Genomic DNA, 15271 nt, shown 5'->3' on the forward strand with positions numbered 1-15271 from the left:
TGAGAGAGAGAGAGAGACAGAGAGGGACAGAGGAGTGAGAGACAGAGAGGGACAGAGGAGTGAGAGAGAGAGAGAGAGACCAGAGAGAGACAGAGGAGTGAGAGAGAGAGAGAGAGACCAGAGAGAGACAGAGGAGTGAGAGAGAGAGAGACAGAGAGGGACAGAGGAGTGAGGTAGAGAGAGAGAGAGAGAGGGACAGAGGAGTGAGAGAGAGAGAGAGACAGAGAGGGACAGAGGAGTGAGAGAGAGAGAGAGACAGAGAGGGACAGAGGAGTGAGGTAGAGAGGGACAGAGGAGTGAGGTAGAGAGAGAGACAGAGAGGGACAGAGGAGTGAGGTAGAGAGAGAGACAGAGAGGGACAGAGGAGTGAGAGAGAGAGAGAGACAGAGAGGGACAGAGGAGTGAGGTAGAGAGAGAGACAGAGAGGGACAGAGGAGTGAGGTAGAGAGAGAGACAGAGAGGGACAGAGTGAGAGAGAGAGAGAGACAGAGAGGGACAGAGGAGTGAGGTAGAGAGAGAGACAGAGAGGGACAGAGGAGTGAGGTAGAGAGAGAGACAGAGAGGGACAGAGGAGTGAGAGAGAGAGAGAGACAGAGAGGGACAGAGGAGTGAGGTAGAGAGAGAGACAGAGAGGGACAGAGGAGTGAGGTAGAGAGAGAGACAGAGAGGGACAGAGAGGGACAGAGAAGTGAGGTAGAGAGAGAGACAGAGAGGGACAGAGGAGTGAGAGAGAGAGACAGAGAGGGACAGAGGAGTGAGGTAGAGAGAGACAGAGAGGGACAGAGGAGTGAGAGAGAGAGAGACAGAGAGGGACAGAGGAGTGAGAGAGAGAGAGAGACAGAGAGGGACAGAGGAGTGAGGTAGAGAGAGAGACAGAGAGGGACAGAGGAGTGAGGTAGAGAGAGACAGAGAGGGACAGAGGAGTGAGGTAGAGAGAGAGACAGAGAGGGACAGAGGAGTGAGGTAGAGAGAGAGACAGAGAGGGACAGAGAAGTGAGGTAGAGAGAGAGACAGAGAGGGACAGAGGAGTGAGGTAGAGAGAGAGACAGAGAGGGACAGAGGAGTGAGAGAGAGAGAGAGACAGAGAGGGACAGAGGAGTGAGGTAGAGAGAGAGACAGAGAGGGACAGAGGAGTGAGGTAGAGAGAGACAGAGAGGGACAGAGGAGTGAGGTAGAGAGAGACAGAGAGGGACAGAGGAGTGAGAGAGAGAGAGAGACAGAGAGGGACAGAGGAGTGAGGTAGAGAGAGACAGAGAGGGACAGAGGAGTGAGGTAGAGAGAGAGACAGAGAGGGACAGAGGAGTGAGAGAGAGAGAGAGACAGCGAGGGACAGAGGAGTGAGAGAGAGAGAGAGAGACCAGAGAGGGACAGAGGAGTGAGAGAGAGAGAGAGACAGAGAGGGACAGAGGAGTGAGAGAGAGAGACAGAGAGGGACAGAGGAGTGAGGTAGAGAGAGACAGAGAGGGACAGAGGAGTGAGAGAGAGAGAGACAGAGAGGGACAGAGGAGTGAGAGAGAGAGAGACAGAGAGGGACAGAGGAGTGAGAGAGAGAGAGAGACAGAGAGGGACAGAGAAGTGAGGTAGAGAGAGACCAGAGAGAGTCACACAGACTGAGAGGGACAGAGGAGTGAGTGAGGTGGAGAGTGATCAGAGAGAGAGACATAGAGTGAGTGATGGAGGGGGAGTGAGACTGGGTTGGGTAAGTTGGGGGAGGATGAACACACCGGTATAGACACGTTGTGTCAGAATCAACTTGTCCAAGCGTTTGGGGCTGGTGCAATACTGGGTGCTGGGTGGGAGAGGGGACGGTGGGTGCTGGGTGGGAGAGGGGACGGTGGGTGCTGGGTGGGAGAGGGGACGGTGGGTGCTGGGTGGGGGAGGGGACGGTGGGTGCTGGGTGGGAGAGGGGACGGTGGGTGCTGGGTGGGGGAGGGGACGGTGGGTGCTGGGTGGGGGAGGGGACGGTGGGTGCTGGGTGGGGGAGGGGACGGTGGGTGCTGGGTGGGAGAGGGGACGGTGGGTGCTGGGTGGGGGAGGGGACGGTGGGTGCTGGGTGGGAGAGGGGACGGTGGGTGCTGGGTGGGGGAGGGGACGGTGGGTGCTGGGTGGGGGAGGGGACGGTGGGTGCTGGGTGGGAGAGGGGACGGTGGGGACGGTGGGTGCTGGGTGGGGGAGGGGACGGTGGGTGCTGGGTGGGGGAGGGGACGGTGGGGACGGTGGGTGGGAGAGGTGACGGTGGGTGCTGGGTGGGGGAGGGGACGGTGGGTGCTGGGTGGGGGAGGGGACGGTGGGGACGGTGGGTGCTGGGTGGGGGAGGGGACGGTGGGGACGGTGGGTGGGGGAGGGGACGGTGGGGACGGTGGGTGCTGGGTGGGGGAGGGGACGGTGTGTGCTGGGTGGGGGAGGGGACGGTGGGGACGGTGGGTGCTGGGTGGGGGAGGGGACGGTGGGTGCTGTGTGGGGGAGGGGACGGTGGGGACGGTGGGTGCTGGGTGGGGGAGGGGACGGTGTGTGCTGGGTGGGGGAGGGGACGGTGGGGACGGTGGGTGCTGGGTGGGGGAGGGGACGGTGGGGACGGTGGGTGCTGGGTGGGGGAGGGGACGGTGGGTGCTGGGCGGGGGAGGGGGATGGTGGGAGGTGGTGGGTGCTGGGTGGAGGGAGGGTTGGGGAGGGTGGGGGAGGGTGAGGGAAAGTGGGGGAGGGTGTGGGTGGGTGAGGGAGGGTGGGGGAGGGTGAGGGAGGGTGGGGGAGGGTGGGGGACGGTGGGGGAGGGTGGGGGAGGGTGGGGGAGGGTAGGGGACGGTGGGGGAGGGTGGGGGAGGGTGAGGGAGGGTGGGGGAGAGTGGGGGAGGGTGTGGGTGGGTGGGAGAGTGGGGGAGGGTGAGGGAGGGTGGGGGAGGGTGTGGGTGGGTGGGAGAGTGGGGGAGGGTGAGGGAGGGTGGGGGAGGGTGGGGGAGGGTGTGGGAGGGTGAGGGAGAGTGGGGGAGGGTGAGGGAGGGTGGGGGAGAGTGGGGGAGGGTGTGGGTGGGTGGGGAAGGGTGAGGGAGGGTGGGGGACGGTGGGGGACGGTGGGGGAGTGGTTGGGGGGGTAGGGGGTCGCTGGGCGGTGTCCCACCCACACCTACTTGTTGAAGAGATTGAGACCGATGCGATACTGGGAGTGGGGGAGGGTGGGGGAGGGGTTGGGGGGGTAGGTGGACGCTGGGTGGTGTCCCACCCACACCTACTTGTTGAAGAGATTGAGACCGATGCGATACTGGGAGTGGGGGAGGGTGGGGGAGGGTGGGGGACGGTGGGGGGGGGGGAGGGATGGTGAGGGAGGGTGGGGGACGGTGGGGGAGGGTGGGGGAGGGGTTGGGGGGGTAGGGGGACGCTGGGCGGTGTCCCACCCACACCTACTTGTTGAAGAGATTGAGACCGATGCGATACTGGGAGTGGGGGAGGGTGGGGGAGGGTGGGGGAGGGAGTGGGAGGGTGGGGGACGGTGGGGGAGGGTGGGGGACGGTTGGGGGGGTGGGGGAGGGTGGGGGACGGTGGGGGGGGTAGGGGGACGCTGGGCGGTGTCCCACCCACACCTACTTGTTGAAGAGATTGAGACCGATGCGATACTGGGAGTGGGGGAGGGTGTGGGAGGGTGGGGGAGGGTGGGGGAGGGTGGGGGACGGTGGGGGAGGGGTTGGGGGGGTAGGGGGTCGCTGGGCGGTGTCCCACCCACACCTACTTGTTGAAGAGATTGAGACCGATGCGATACTGGGAGTGGGGGAGGGTGGGGGAGGGTGGGGGACGGTGAGGGATGGTGAGGGAGGGTGGGGGAGGGTGGGGGAGGGTGGGGGATGGTGGGGGGGGGGACGGTGAGGGATGGTGAGGGAGGGTGGGGGACGGTGGGGGAGGGTGGGGGAGGGTGAGGGAGGTTGGGGGAGGGTGGGGAGGGTGGGGGACGGTTGGGGGGGTAGGGGGACGCTGGGCGGTGTCCCACCCACACCTACTTGTTGAAGAGATTGAGACCGATGCGATACTGGGAGTGGGGGAGGGTGGGGGACGGTGGGGGTGGGTGGGGGAGGGTGGGGGACGGTGGGGGACGGTGGGGGAGGGTGGGGGGAGGGTGGGGGACGGTGGGGGAGGGGTTGGGGGGGTAGGGGACGGTGGGGGACGGTGGGGGAGGGTGGGGGAGGGGTTGGGGGGGTAGGGGACGGTGGGGGACGGTGGGGGAGGGTGGGGGACGGTGGGGGAGGGGTTGGGGGGGTAGGGGGACGCTGGGCGGTGTCCCACCCACACCTACTTGTTGAAGAGGTTGAGACCGATGCGATACTGGGAGTAGGGGAGGGTGGGGGAGGGTGGGGGACGGTGGGGGAGGGTGGGGGACGGTGGGGGAGGGTGGGGGAGGGTGGGGGACGGTGGGGGACGGTGGGGGACGGTGGGGGAGGGTGGGGGAGGGTGGGGGACGGTGGGGGAGGGGTTGGGGGGGTAGGGGACGGTGGGGGACGGTGGGGGAGGGTGGGGGAGGGTGGGGGAGGGGTTGGGGGGGTAGGGGACGGTGGGGGACGGTGGGGGAGGGTGGGGGACGGTGGGGGAGGGGTTGGGGGGGTAGGGGGACGCTGGGCGGTGTCCCACCCACACCTACTTGTTGAAGAGGTTGAGGACCGATGCGATACTGGGAGTGGGGGAGGGTGGGGGAGGGTGGGGGAGGGTGGGGGACGGTGGGGGACGGTGGGGGAGGGTGGGGGACGGTGAGGGAGGGTGGGGGAGGGTGGGGGAGGGTGGGGGAGGGGTTGGGGGGGTAGGGGGTCGCTGGGCGGTGTCCCACCCACACCTACTTGTTGAAGAGATTGAGACCGATGCGATACTGGGAGTAGGGGAGGGTGGGGGAGGGTGGGGGACGGTGGGGGAGGGTGGGGGAGGGTGGGGGACGGTGGGGGATGGTGGGGGAGGGTGGTGGAGGGTGGGGGAGGGGTTGGGGGTGTAGGGGGTCGCTGGGCGGTGTCCCACCCACACCTACTTGTTGAAGAGATTGAGACCGATGCGATACTGGGAGTAGGGGAGGGTGGGGGAGGGTGGGGGAGGGTGGGGAGGGTGGGGGAGGGTGGGGGAGGGTGGGGGAGGGGTGGGGGAGGGTGGGGGAGGGTGGGGGAGGGTGGGGGACGGTGGGGGAGGGTGGGGGAGGGGTGGGGGGTAGGGGGACGCTGGGTGGTGTCCCACCCACACCTACTTGTTGAAGAGATTGAGACCGATGCGATACTGGGGAGTGGGGGAGGGTGGGGGAGGGTGGGGGACGGTGGGGGAGGGTGGGGGACGGTGAGGATGGTGAGGGACGGTGGGGGAGGGTGGGGGAGGGTGGGGGAGGGGTTGGGGGGGTAGGGGGACGCTGGGCGGTGTCCCACCCACACCTACTTGTTGAAGAGATTGAGACCGATGCGATACTGGGAGTAGGGGAGGGTGGGGGAGGGTGGGGGGCGGTGAGGGAGGGTGGGGGAGGGTGTGGGACGGTGGGGGAGGGTGGGGGAGGGGTTGGGGGGGTAGGGGGACGCTGGGCGGTGTCCCACCCACACCTACTTGTTGAAGAGATTGAGACCGATGCGATACTGGGAGTGGGGGAGGGTGGGGGAGGGTGGGGGAGGGTGGGGGACGGTGGGGGACGGTGGGGGACGGTGGGGGAGGGTGGGGGACGCTGGGCGGTGTCCCACCCACACCTACTTGTTGAAGAGATTGAGACCGATGCGATACTGGGAGTGGGGGAGGGTGGGGGAGGGTGGGGGACGGTGGGGGAGGGTGGGGGACGGTGAGGGATGGTGAGGGACGGTGGGGGAGGGTGGGGGAGGGGTTGGGGGGGTAGGGGGACGCTGGGCGGTGTCCCACCCACACCTACTTGTTGAAGAGATTGAGACCGATGCGATACTGGGAGTAGGGGAGGGTGGGGGAGGGTGGGGGGCGGTGGGGGAGGGTGGGGGAGGGTGTGGGACGGTGGGGGAGGGTGGGGGAGGGGTTGGGGGGGTAGGGGGACGCTGGGCGGTGTCCCACCCACACCTACTTGTTGAAGAGATTGAGACCGATGCGATACTGGGAGTAGGGGAGGGTGGGGGAGGGTGGGGGGGCGGTGGGGGAGGGTGGGGGAGGGTGTGGGAGGGTGGGGGAGGGTGGGGGACGGTGAGGGATGGTGGGGGTCGGTGGGGGAGGGTGGGGGACGGTGGGGGAGGGTGGGGGACGGTGGGGGAGGGTGGGGGAGGGAGTTGGGAGGGTGGGGGAGGGTGGGGGAGGGTGGGGGAGGGTGGGGGAGGGGGTTGGGGGGGGTAGGGGGACGCTGGGCGGTGTCCCACCCACACCTACTTGTTGAAGAGATTGAGACCGATGCGATACTGGGAGTGGGGGAGGGTGGGGGACGGTGGGGGAGGGTGGGGGAGGGTGGGGGAGGGTGGGGGAGGGTGGGGGAGGGTGGGGGAGGGGTTGGGGGGGGTAGGGGGACGCTGGGCGGTGTCCCACCCACACCTACTTGTTGAAGAGATTGAGACCGATGCGATACTGGGAGTGGGGGAGGGTGGGGGAGGGTCAGGGACGGTGGGGGAGGGTGGGGGAGGGGTTGGGGGGGTAGGGGGTCGCTGGGCGGTGTCCCACCCACACCTACTTGTTGAAGAGATTGAGACCGATGCGATACTGGGAGTGGGGGAGGGTGGGGGACGGTGGGGGAGGGTGGGGGTGGTTGGGGGAGGGTGGGGGACGGTGAGGGATGGTGAGGGACGGTGGGGGAGGGTGGGGGACGGTGAGGGACGGTGGGGGAGGGTGGGGGAGGGTGGGGGAGGGGTGGGGGGGGTAGGGGGACGCTGGGCGGTGTCCCACCCACACCTACTTGTTGAAGAGATTGAGACCGATGCGATACTGGGGTGGGGGGAGGGTGGGGGACGGTGGGGGAGGGTGGGGGACGGTGAGGGATGGTGAGGGACGGTGGGGGAGGGTGGGGGAGGGTGGGGGACGGTGAGGGATGGTGAGGGACGGTGGGGGAGGGTGGGGGAGGGTGGGGGAGGGTGGGGGAGGGGTGGGGGGGGTAGGGGGACGCTGGGCGGTGTCCCCACCCACACCTACTTGTTGAAGAGATTGAGACCGATGCGATACTGGGAGTGGGGGAGGGTGGGGGACGGTGGGGGACGGTGGGGGAGGGTGGGGGAGGGTGGGGGAGGGTGGGGGAGGGTGGGGGACGGTGGGGGACGGTGAGGGATGGTGGGGGTCGGTGGGGGAGGGTGGGGGACGGTGGGGGAGGGTGGGGGAGGGTGGGGGAGGGTGGGGGAGGGTGGGGGAGGGTGAGGGAGGGTGGGGGAGGGTGGGGGAGGGTGGGGGAGGGGTGGGGGAGGGTGGGGGAGGGTGGGGGAGGGGTTGGGTGGGTAGGGGGACGCTGGGCGGTGTCCCACCCACACCTACTTGTTGAAGAGATTGAGACCGATGCGATACTGGGAGTGGGGGAGGGTGGGGGAGGGTGGGGGAGGGTGGGGGACGGTGAGGGATGGTGGGGGAGGGTGGGGGAGGGTGGGGGAGGGTGGGGGAGGGTGGGGGAGGGTGGGGGAGGGTGGGGGACGGTGAGGGATGGTGGGGGAGGGTGGGGGAGGGTGGGGGAGGGTGGGGGAGGGGTTGGGGGGGTAGGGGGTCGCTGGGCGGTGTCCCACCCACACCTACTTGTTGAAGAGATTGAGACCGATGCGATACTGGGAGTGGGGGAGGGTGGGGGAGGGTGGGGGACGGTGGGGGAGGGTGGGGGACGGTGGGGGAGGGTGGGGGAGGGTGGGGGTGGGTGAGGGAGGGTGGGGGTCGCTGGGCGGTGTCCCACCCACACCTACTTGTTGAAGAGATTGAGACCGATGCGATACTGGGAGTGGGGGAGGGTGGGGGAGGGTGGGGGAGGGTGGGGGACGGTGAGGGATGGTGGGGGAGGGTGGGGGAGGGTGGGGGAGGGTGGGGGAGGGTGGGGGAGGGGTTGGGGGGGGTAGGGGGACGCTGGGCGGTGTCCCACCCACACCTACTTGTTGAAGAGATTGAGACCGATGCGATACTGCCGCCTTTGCATCACATCGTTGTTGAGGGCCGGTGAGTCCCAGCTATGGCGGGTCTCCTTGTGGTAGGTTTGTTTACACAGGGTCTGCTCCCTCAGGCTGTCCCGGGACGAGGAGCCCGTGCTGCAGTTGATGGTCTCGTTCGAGTTGACGCTGGAGTTCAGGCTGTCGTTGTCGGCGTCCGATAGCTCGGTCTCGGCCTTGCCGTTGCGCCCATCGCTGTTGGCCATTGGCCGTAGGGGCAGGGGTGAGCGGGAGGGGGGCAGTGGTGGGGGAGGGGGGGAGGAGGGGGAGGTGGCGGGGCGGTGGCTGGAGCCGGGGGTGGGACAGACCGGTGCACCGGGAGGGGGACGGGCACCGGGATAGGCACCGGGGCGGATTTGGGGGGCGGCGGGGGAGGGGGCGGGGGCTCTTGCTCGTACACCAGCTGTCGGCTGAGGGACCCGCGGTCCGAGCGGTCACTCATGTCCACCGAACTGTCGCTGGGCGGCTCGATGGTGAGCAGGGGCAGGTGGGCAGCCCGGCGACGGTAATCGCGGCACTCCACGCAGCCCGGTACCCGACGCCCACCGTCGGCCTCCCTCCCCCAGTACTCGGGCACCCCCGGGGCTGCTGGGTGGTGGTGGTGATGGTGGTGGTGAGGGTGAGGGGGGTGGGGGTGGTGGAGAGGGTGGTGGTGGGGGTGAAGCTCCTGCTCTGAGCTGGGGGCCCGTTCCGAGGAGAGGGGAGAGGCGGGAGCCGAATGCGGGGCGTCCCCCTCGTCGATGTAGACGGTCATGTCACTGTAGGTGGTGGCTGAGTCCTCGTTCTTGCCCTGTCGGGTCTCACAGCTGCGGCTGTCGAAGGAGTCTCCCTCGTCACCGGCCGCGGTGCCCGGGGGGACAGGGCGACACCCCAACGCATCGTCGATGGACTCGGCCAGAGTGCGGACCTGCTTGGAGAAGCTGTCCTCCAGCTCGGTGATCTCATTGGTGAAGTCACTGGAGGCGGTGGTCGAGTCCACGTCGAGACCCCCGAACTGGTCACTACGCTCCGAGTGGCTCCGGGAGCCCAGGCCGGTCTGCTCGGAACGCACGGACGCCTGCTTACTCTCGAAGCTGGCCCCATGGCCCTTCTCGTACTCCTCGAAGGAGTACTGCATCCGCATGTTGGACAACACGATGCGACGCGACATCCGGCTCTCCGACAGCGAGCTGCGCAGACGCTCAAAGTTCTTGTTCATCCGATACTGTCGGAAGGCGGTCTGGATAGTCCGCGCAGCTCGACGACTCAGAAAATAACCACCATACTTCCGCTCAAGCATCTCGACCTGGAGGGGCAGGGGGAGGGGGAGGGGGGGGGAGAGGGGGAGGGGGAGGGGGAGAGAGAGGGGGAGAGGGAAGGGGAAGGGGGGAGGGGGAGGGGGAGGGAGAGGGGGAGGGGGAGAGAGAGGGGGAGAGGGAAGGGGAAGGGGGAGGGGGGAGGGGGGGCAGGGGAGGGGGGAGAGGGAAGGGGAAGGGGGAGGGGGAGGGAGAGGGGGAGGGGGAGAGAGAGGGGGAGTGGGAAGGGGAGGGAGAGGGGGAGGGGGAGAGAGAGGGGGAGAGGGAAGGGGAAGGGGGAGGGGGGAGGGGGGGCAGGGGAGGGGGGAGGGGGAGGGGGAGAGGGAAGGGGGAGGGGGAGGGGGAGGGAGACACAGAGAGAGAGAGAGAGAGAGACAGGGTTAGAATCAAACAGGAAGAACATCAAATATCCTCCGACTCTGGGACTGGGTTAAATCCCCCCTCAGACTCTGGGACTGGGTTAAATCCCCTCAGACTCTGGGACTGGGTTAAATCCCCTCAGACTCTGGGACTGGGTTAAATCCCCCTCAGACTCTGGGACTGGGTTAAATCCCCTCAGACTCTGGGACTGGGTTAAATCCCCTCAGACTCTGGGACTGGGTTAAATCCCCCCTCAGACTCTGGGACTGGGTTAAATCCCCTCAGACTCTGGGACTGGGTTAAATCCCCCTCAGACTCTGAGACTGGGTTAAACCCCCCTCAGACTCTGGGACTGGGTTAAATCCCCTCAGACTCTGGGACTGGGTTAAATCCCCTCAGACTCTGGGACTGGGTTAAATCCCCCTCAGACTCTGGGACTGGGTTAAATCCCCTCAGACTGTGGGACTGGGTTAAATCCCCTCAGACTCTGGGACTGGGTTAAATCCCCCTCAGACTCTGGGACTGGGTTAAATCCCCCTCAGACTCTGGGACTGGGTTAAATCCCCTCAGACTCTGGGACTGGGTTAAACCCCCCTCAGACTCTGGGACTGGGTTAAACCCCCCTCAGACTCTGGGACTGGGTTAAATCCCCTCAGACTCTGGGACTGGGTTAAACCCCCCTCAGACTCTGGGACTGGGTTAAATCCCCTCAGACTCTGGGACTGGGTTAAACCCCCCTCAGACTCTGGGACTGGGTTAAATCCCCTCAGACTCTGGGACTAGGTTAAATCCCCTCAGACTCTGGGACTGGGTTAAATCCCCCTCAGACTCTGGGACTGGGTTAAATACCCCCTCAGACTCTGGGACTGGGTTAAACCCCCCTCAGACTCTAGGACTGGGTTAAACCCCCCTCAGACTCTGGGACTGGGTTAAATCCCCCTCAGACTCTGGGACTGGGTTAAATCCCCCTCAGACTCTGAGACTGGGTTAAACCCCCCTCAGACTCTGGGACTGGGTTAAACCCCCCTCAGACTCTAGGACTGGGTTAAACCCCCCTCAGGCTCTGGGACTGGGTTAAATCCCCCTCAGACTCTGGGACTGGGTTAAACCCCCCTCAGACTCTGGGACTGGGTTAAACCCCCCTCAGACTCTGGGACTGGGTTAAATCCCCCTCAGACTCTGGGACTGGGTTAAATCCCCCTCAGACTCTGAGACTGGGTTAAACCCCCCTCAGACTCTGGGACTGGGTTAAACCCCCCTCAGACTCTGGGACTGGGTTAAACCCCCCTCAGACTCTGGGACTGGGTTAAATCCCCTCAGACTCTGGGACTGGGTTAAATCCCCCTCAGACTCTGGGACTGGGTTAAACCCCCCTCAGACTCTGGGACTGGGTTAAATCGCCCTCAGACTCTGGGACTGGGATAAACCCCCCTCAGACACTGGGACTGGGTTAAACCCCCCTCAGACTCTGGGACTGGGTTAAATCCCCTCAGACTCTGGGACTGGGTTAAATCCCCCTCAGACTCTGGGACTGGGTTAAATCCCCCTCAGACTCTGGGACTGGGTTAAACCCCCCTCAGACTCTGGGACTGGGTTAAACCCCCCCTCAGACTCTGGGACTGGGTTAAACCCCCCTCAGACTCTGGGACTGGGTTAAATCCCCTCAGACTCTGGGACTGGGTTAAGTCCCCTCAGACTCTGGGACTGGGTTAAATCCCCTCAGAGTCTGGGACTGGGTTAAATCCCCCTCAGACTCTGGGACTGGGTTAAATCCCCTCAGACTCTGGGACTGGGTTATATCCCCCTCAGACTCTGGGACTGGGTTAAACCCCCCTCAGACTCTGGGACTGGGTTAAACCCCCCTCAGACTCTGGGACTGGGTTATATCCCCTATGACTCTGGGACTGGGTTAAACCCCCCTCAGACTCTGGGACCGGGTTAAACCCCCCTCAGACTCTGGGACTGGGTTAAATCCCCTCAGAGTCTGGAAATGCCTCAATTTCCCTAAAACTCTCGGGGTGCGCGGGGCGGGGCTGTTAAATTTCAATCTTGTTTGTGCCCTTTGAGTGGCTGGTGAACCACGTTATTGTGTGTGGTCTCACATGGTCGACCCAGACCTGGATCAATGGGTTTTTTATGATAATTGATGCCTGGTCCTTTCGGAAGGGTTACCTTCCATCCTGACCAGGTCGGGATCTACAGTGTACTCCACACCCCACAGCCATGTACTTCCCTCTACTCCACCCTGTGAAATAGCAGATTGAGACTCTCAGTTCAAGGGGTGATTGGAGAGCGGTGGGTCTCCTTCCCTGTGAAGCCCATAACCCACGAAAACCGCAAACTGGAATGAGAAGAGACCATTGGATCCATGAGGGAGTGCGCTACCTTGCAGCTCGATCATGGCTGATGGAGCTGAGGACCAGAACGAGATGGGCTGAATCATCGTGGATACAGTGGACAAAGTCCCAGACAATACGTGATCATTGTGTGGTGTAGGGGGTCACAGACTGACACGGTAAAAGGTTGGCTGGCCAACAGGAAGCAGAAAATAGCAATAAATGTCTCGCGTGGTGTCCCACAGGGCTCAGTGCTGGGACCTCATCTCTTTACAATTTATAGAAATGGTTTGGGTGAACATTGTCACCAAAGTTCCTGCTGATTCAAAGAGAACTCTGGAACTGAGTTATGAAGAGGACGTTCGGAGGCTACAAAGGGATAGGGATAGACCGAGTGAGGGGGCAATTTGTCCAATTTGGCAGGAAACCTGAAAATAGAGGCATGTTATCTCAATGGGAAGAGGTTACAGAGCTCTGAGATGCAGAGGGATCTGGGTGTCCTGGTGTATGGGTGACAGAAAGTTAGTGTGCAGACACAGCAAGTAATCAGGAAAGCTAGTGGGATGTTCGGGTTTATTGTGAGGGGAAGTGAAGACAGGAGGAGGGAGGTTATGCTTCAGTTATACAGGGCACTGGGGAGAACACATCTGGAGGACCATGGACAGTATCATTTCAGGAAGGATGTTCAGAGCAGGTTTCCCCAAACTGATCCCAGGAATGGGATGGGATGTTTAATGAGGGAAGGTTGGAGAGACTGGGCTTGTATCCCTGGGGGTTTCGGAAAGTCAGAGGAGACCTGTTTGAAACATCCAAGATCCTGAGGGGTTTTGCTGGGATGGGTTGGGGGTGGGTGGAGGGAAGGGCAGTGGGCCGTGGAGATAGCGTTTCCCCTTGTCGAACATTCTTAAACACAACAGTCATGTGTAAAAGAAAGAGTCTCACAGAGGGACAAAATACCGGGGACGGGGGGGGGGGGAACAGGGATAGAGGGGGAAGGGGATAAAGACCCAGAGGGGGGACAGGGATAGAGGGGGAAGGGGATAAAGACCCAAAGGGGGAACAGGGATAGAGGGGAAACGGGATAAAGACCCAGAGGGGGGACAGGGATAGAGGGGGAAGGGGATAAAGACCCAGAGGGGGGACAGGGATAGAGGGGGAAGGGGATAAAGACCCAGAGGGGGGACAGGGATAGAGGGGAAACAGGATAAAGACCCAAAGGGGGAACAGGGATAGAGGGGGAACGGGATAAAGACCCAGAGACGGGGACAAGGATAGAGGGGAAACGGGATAAAGACCCAAAGGGGGAACAGGGATAGAGGGGGAACAGGATAAAGACCCAGAGGGGGAGACGGGGATAGAGGGGGAACGGGATAAAGACCCAGAGGGGGGAGACGGGGATAGAGGGGGAACGGGATAAAGACCCAGAGACGGGGATAGAGGGGGAACGGGATAAAGACCCAGAGGGGGAGACGGGGATAGAGGGTGAACGGGATAAAGACCCAGAGGGGGAGACAGGGATAGAGGGGGAACGGGATAAAGACCCAGAGACGGGGATAGAGGGGGAACGGGGTAAAGACCCAGAGACGGGGATAGAGGGGGAACGGGATAAAGACCCAGAGACGGGGATAGAGGGGGAACGGGATAAAGACCCAGAGACGGGGATAGAGGGGGAATGGGATAAAGACCCAGAGACGGGGATAGAGGGGGAACGGGATAAAGACCCAGAGACGGGGATAGAGGGGGAACGGGATAAAGACCCGGAGGGGGAGACGGGGATAGAGGGGGAACGGGATAAAGACCCAGAGACGGGGATAGAGGGGGAACGGGATAAAGACCCAGAGACGGGGATAGAGGGGGAACGGGATAAAGACCCAGAGACGGGGATAAAGGGGGAACGGGATAAAGACCCAGAGACGGGGATAGAGGGGGAACGGGATAAAGACCCAGAGACGGGGATAGAGGGGGAACGGGATAAAGACCCAGAGACGGGGATAGAGGGGGAACGGGATAAAGACCCAGAGGGGGAGACAGGGATAGAGGGGGAACGGGATAAAGACCCAGAGGGGGAGATGGATTGACAAAAAATCCTTTTCTCTCAAAGGGTCAAGAGTCTTTGGAACTCTGTCCCTAGAAGGGCGGTGGGAGCACAGATTTTGTCTGTTATTAAGCTCGAAGTAGCTGGGTTTTTGATCGGCCAGGAGGGATGTGAAAGGCCTGGTGGGAAGGTGGAGTGGGGGGGGGGCGGAACGCTGCTGACCACCGTGTGATTGTAGCAAGGGGCGAAGCGGTCTGGATGGGCTGAATGGCCTTTCTCCTGCTCTGGGTTTTCCTGCCCATACCTCCCTGCCCACAGTGCCCTCCCCCCACTCTCAGGCTGCCATCTCCCTTGTACCTTCTTGTCCTGCAGGTCTGTGGAGAGCTCGTAGCTGTCCGAGAGCGACTTGGGCCGTTTGCTGGCATCTTCCTCCTCCTGCTTGCGCAGTGCCAAGCTGGCTGGCTGGTGCCGTGCTCTCTGTGCCCACTGCAGCTCCGCGCACTGGCTCCGGCTCGACGCGAGCTCATACGAATCCTGCCTCAAGTCAGGGTGACAGCGGTACGGGCCCTGACTACAGGGGCTGTCCACAATGGTGCCCGCTTCGCTGCTCTGTGTGTCGGCCTCCAAACTGTCCGGGGGAGTGGGGGGGGGGGGGTGGGGGAAAAAACAATGTCACCCACACTCTTACAACGAGCCCCACCTTCCCCCGTCCGACAGGGATTCCTCCCCCCACCCCCCCGACACTTTGCACAGCATCACCATCTCAAACCATTGACCAAACACGAGCAGCGAAAGGCCATTCAGCCCCTCTGGCCTGCTCTCCCATTCAGTATGATCACGGCTCGCTGTCCAATACAGTCCCCCTGTTTCCCGCTTTCTCCCCCCGTACTCGTTCTGGAAAGTCTTCCACGTTGTGGCATTAATTGCTTTCTGTGGCAGAGAATCCCACAGGCTCCCCACGCTCTGGACGGAGAGATTTCTCCTCATGACCTGCCCCGTATCCCCAGACTCTGAGCCCCTGGTTCTGGACTCTCCCCGCTGTCCTCGGGAACATTCCCCCGTCTAATCCTGTTCGAACGTTTTGAGGTTTCTATGAGATTCCCCCCCCCTTTCATTTTTCTGAACTCCCAGTGAATCTAATCGTAACCGATCCACTCTCTCTCTCTGTACGTCAGGAACCAGTCTGGTAAA

At 63.4% G+C, this 15271-nt stretch overlaps 1 protein-coding gene across 1 annotated transcript in view; it reads right to left on the bottom strand.

Moving 5' to 3' along the window:
• Positions 1-15271, bottom strand: part of LOC140470015 (IQ motif and SEC7 domain-containing protein 1-like) — a 158482-nt gene that overhangs the window by 76939 nt on the left and 66272 nt on the right. Inside the window, 5 exon segments of the mRNA XM_072566485.1 lie at positions 8001-8302; positions 8305-8637; positions 8639-8713; positions 8716-9339; positions 14438-14708. Coding sequence (XP_072422586.1) covers positions 8001-8302; positions 8305-8637; positions 8639-8713; positions 8716-9339; positions 14438-14708 — 1605 coding nt within the window.

Source organism: Chiloscyllium punctatum, chromosome 50 (assembly GCF_047496795.1).
Source record: "Chiloscyllium punctatum isolate Juve2018m chromosome 50, sChiPun1.3, whole genome shotgun sequence".
In the NCBI taxonomy this organism is placed as follows: Eukaryota; Metazoa; Chordata; class Chondrichthyes; order Orectolobiformes; family Hemiscylliidae; genus Chiloscyllium; species Chiloscyllium punctatum.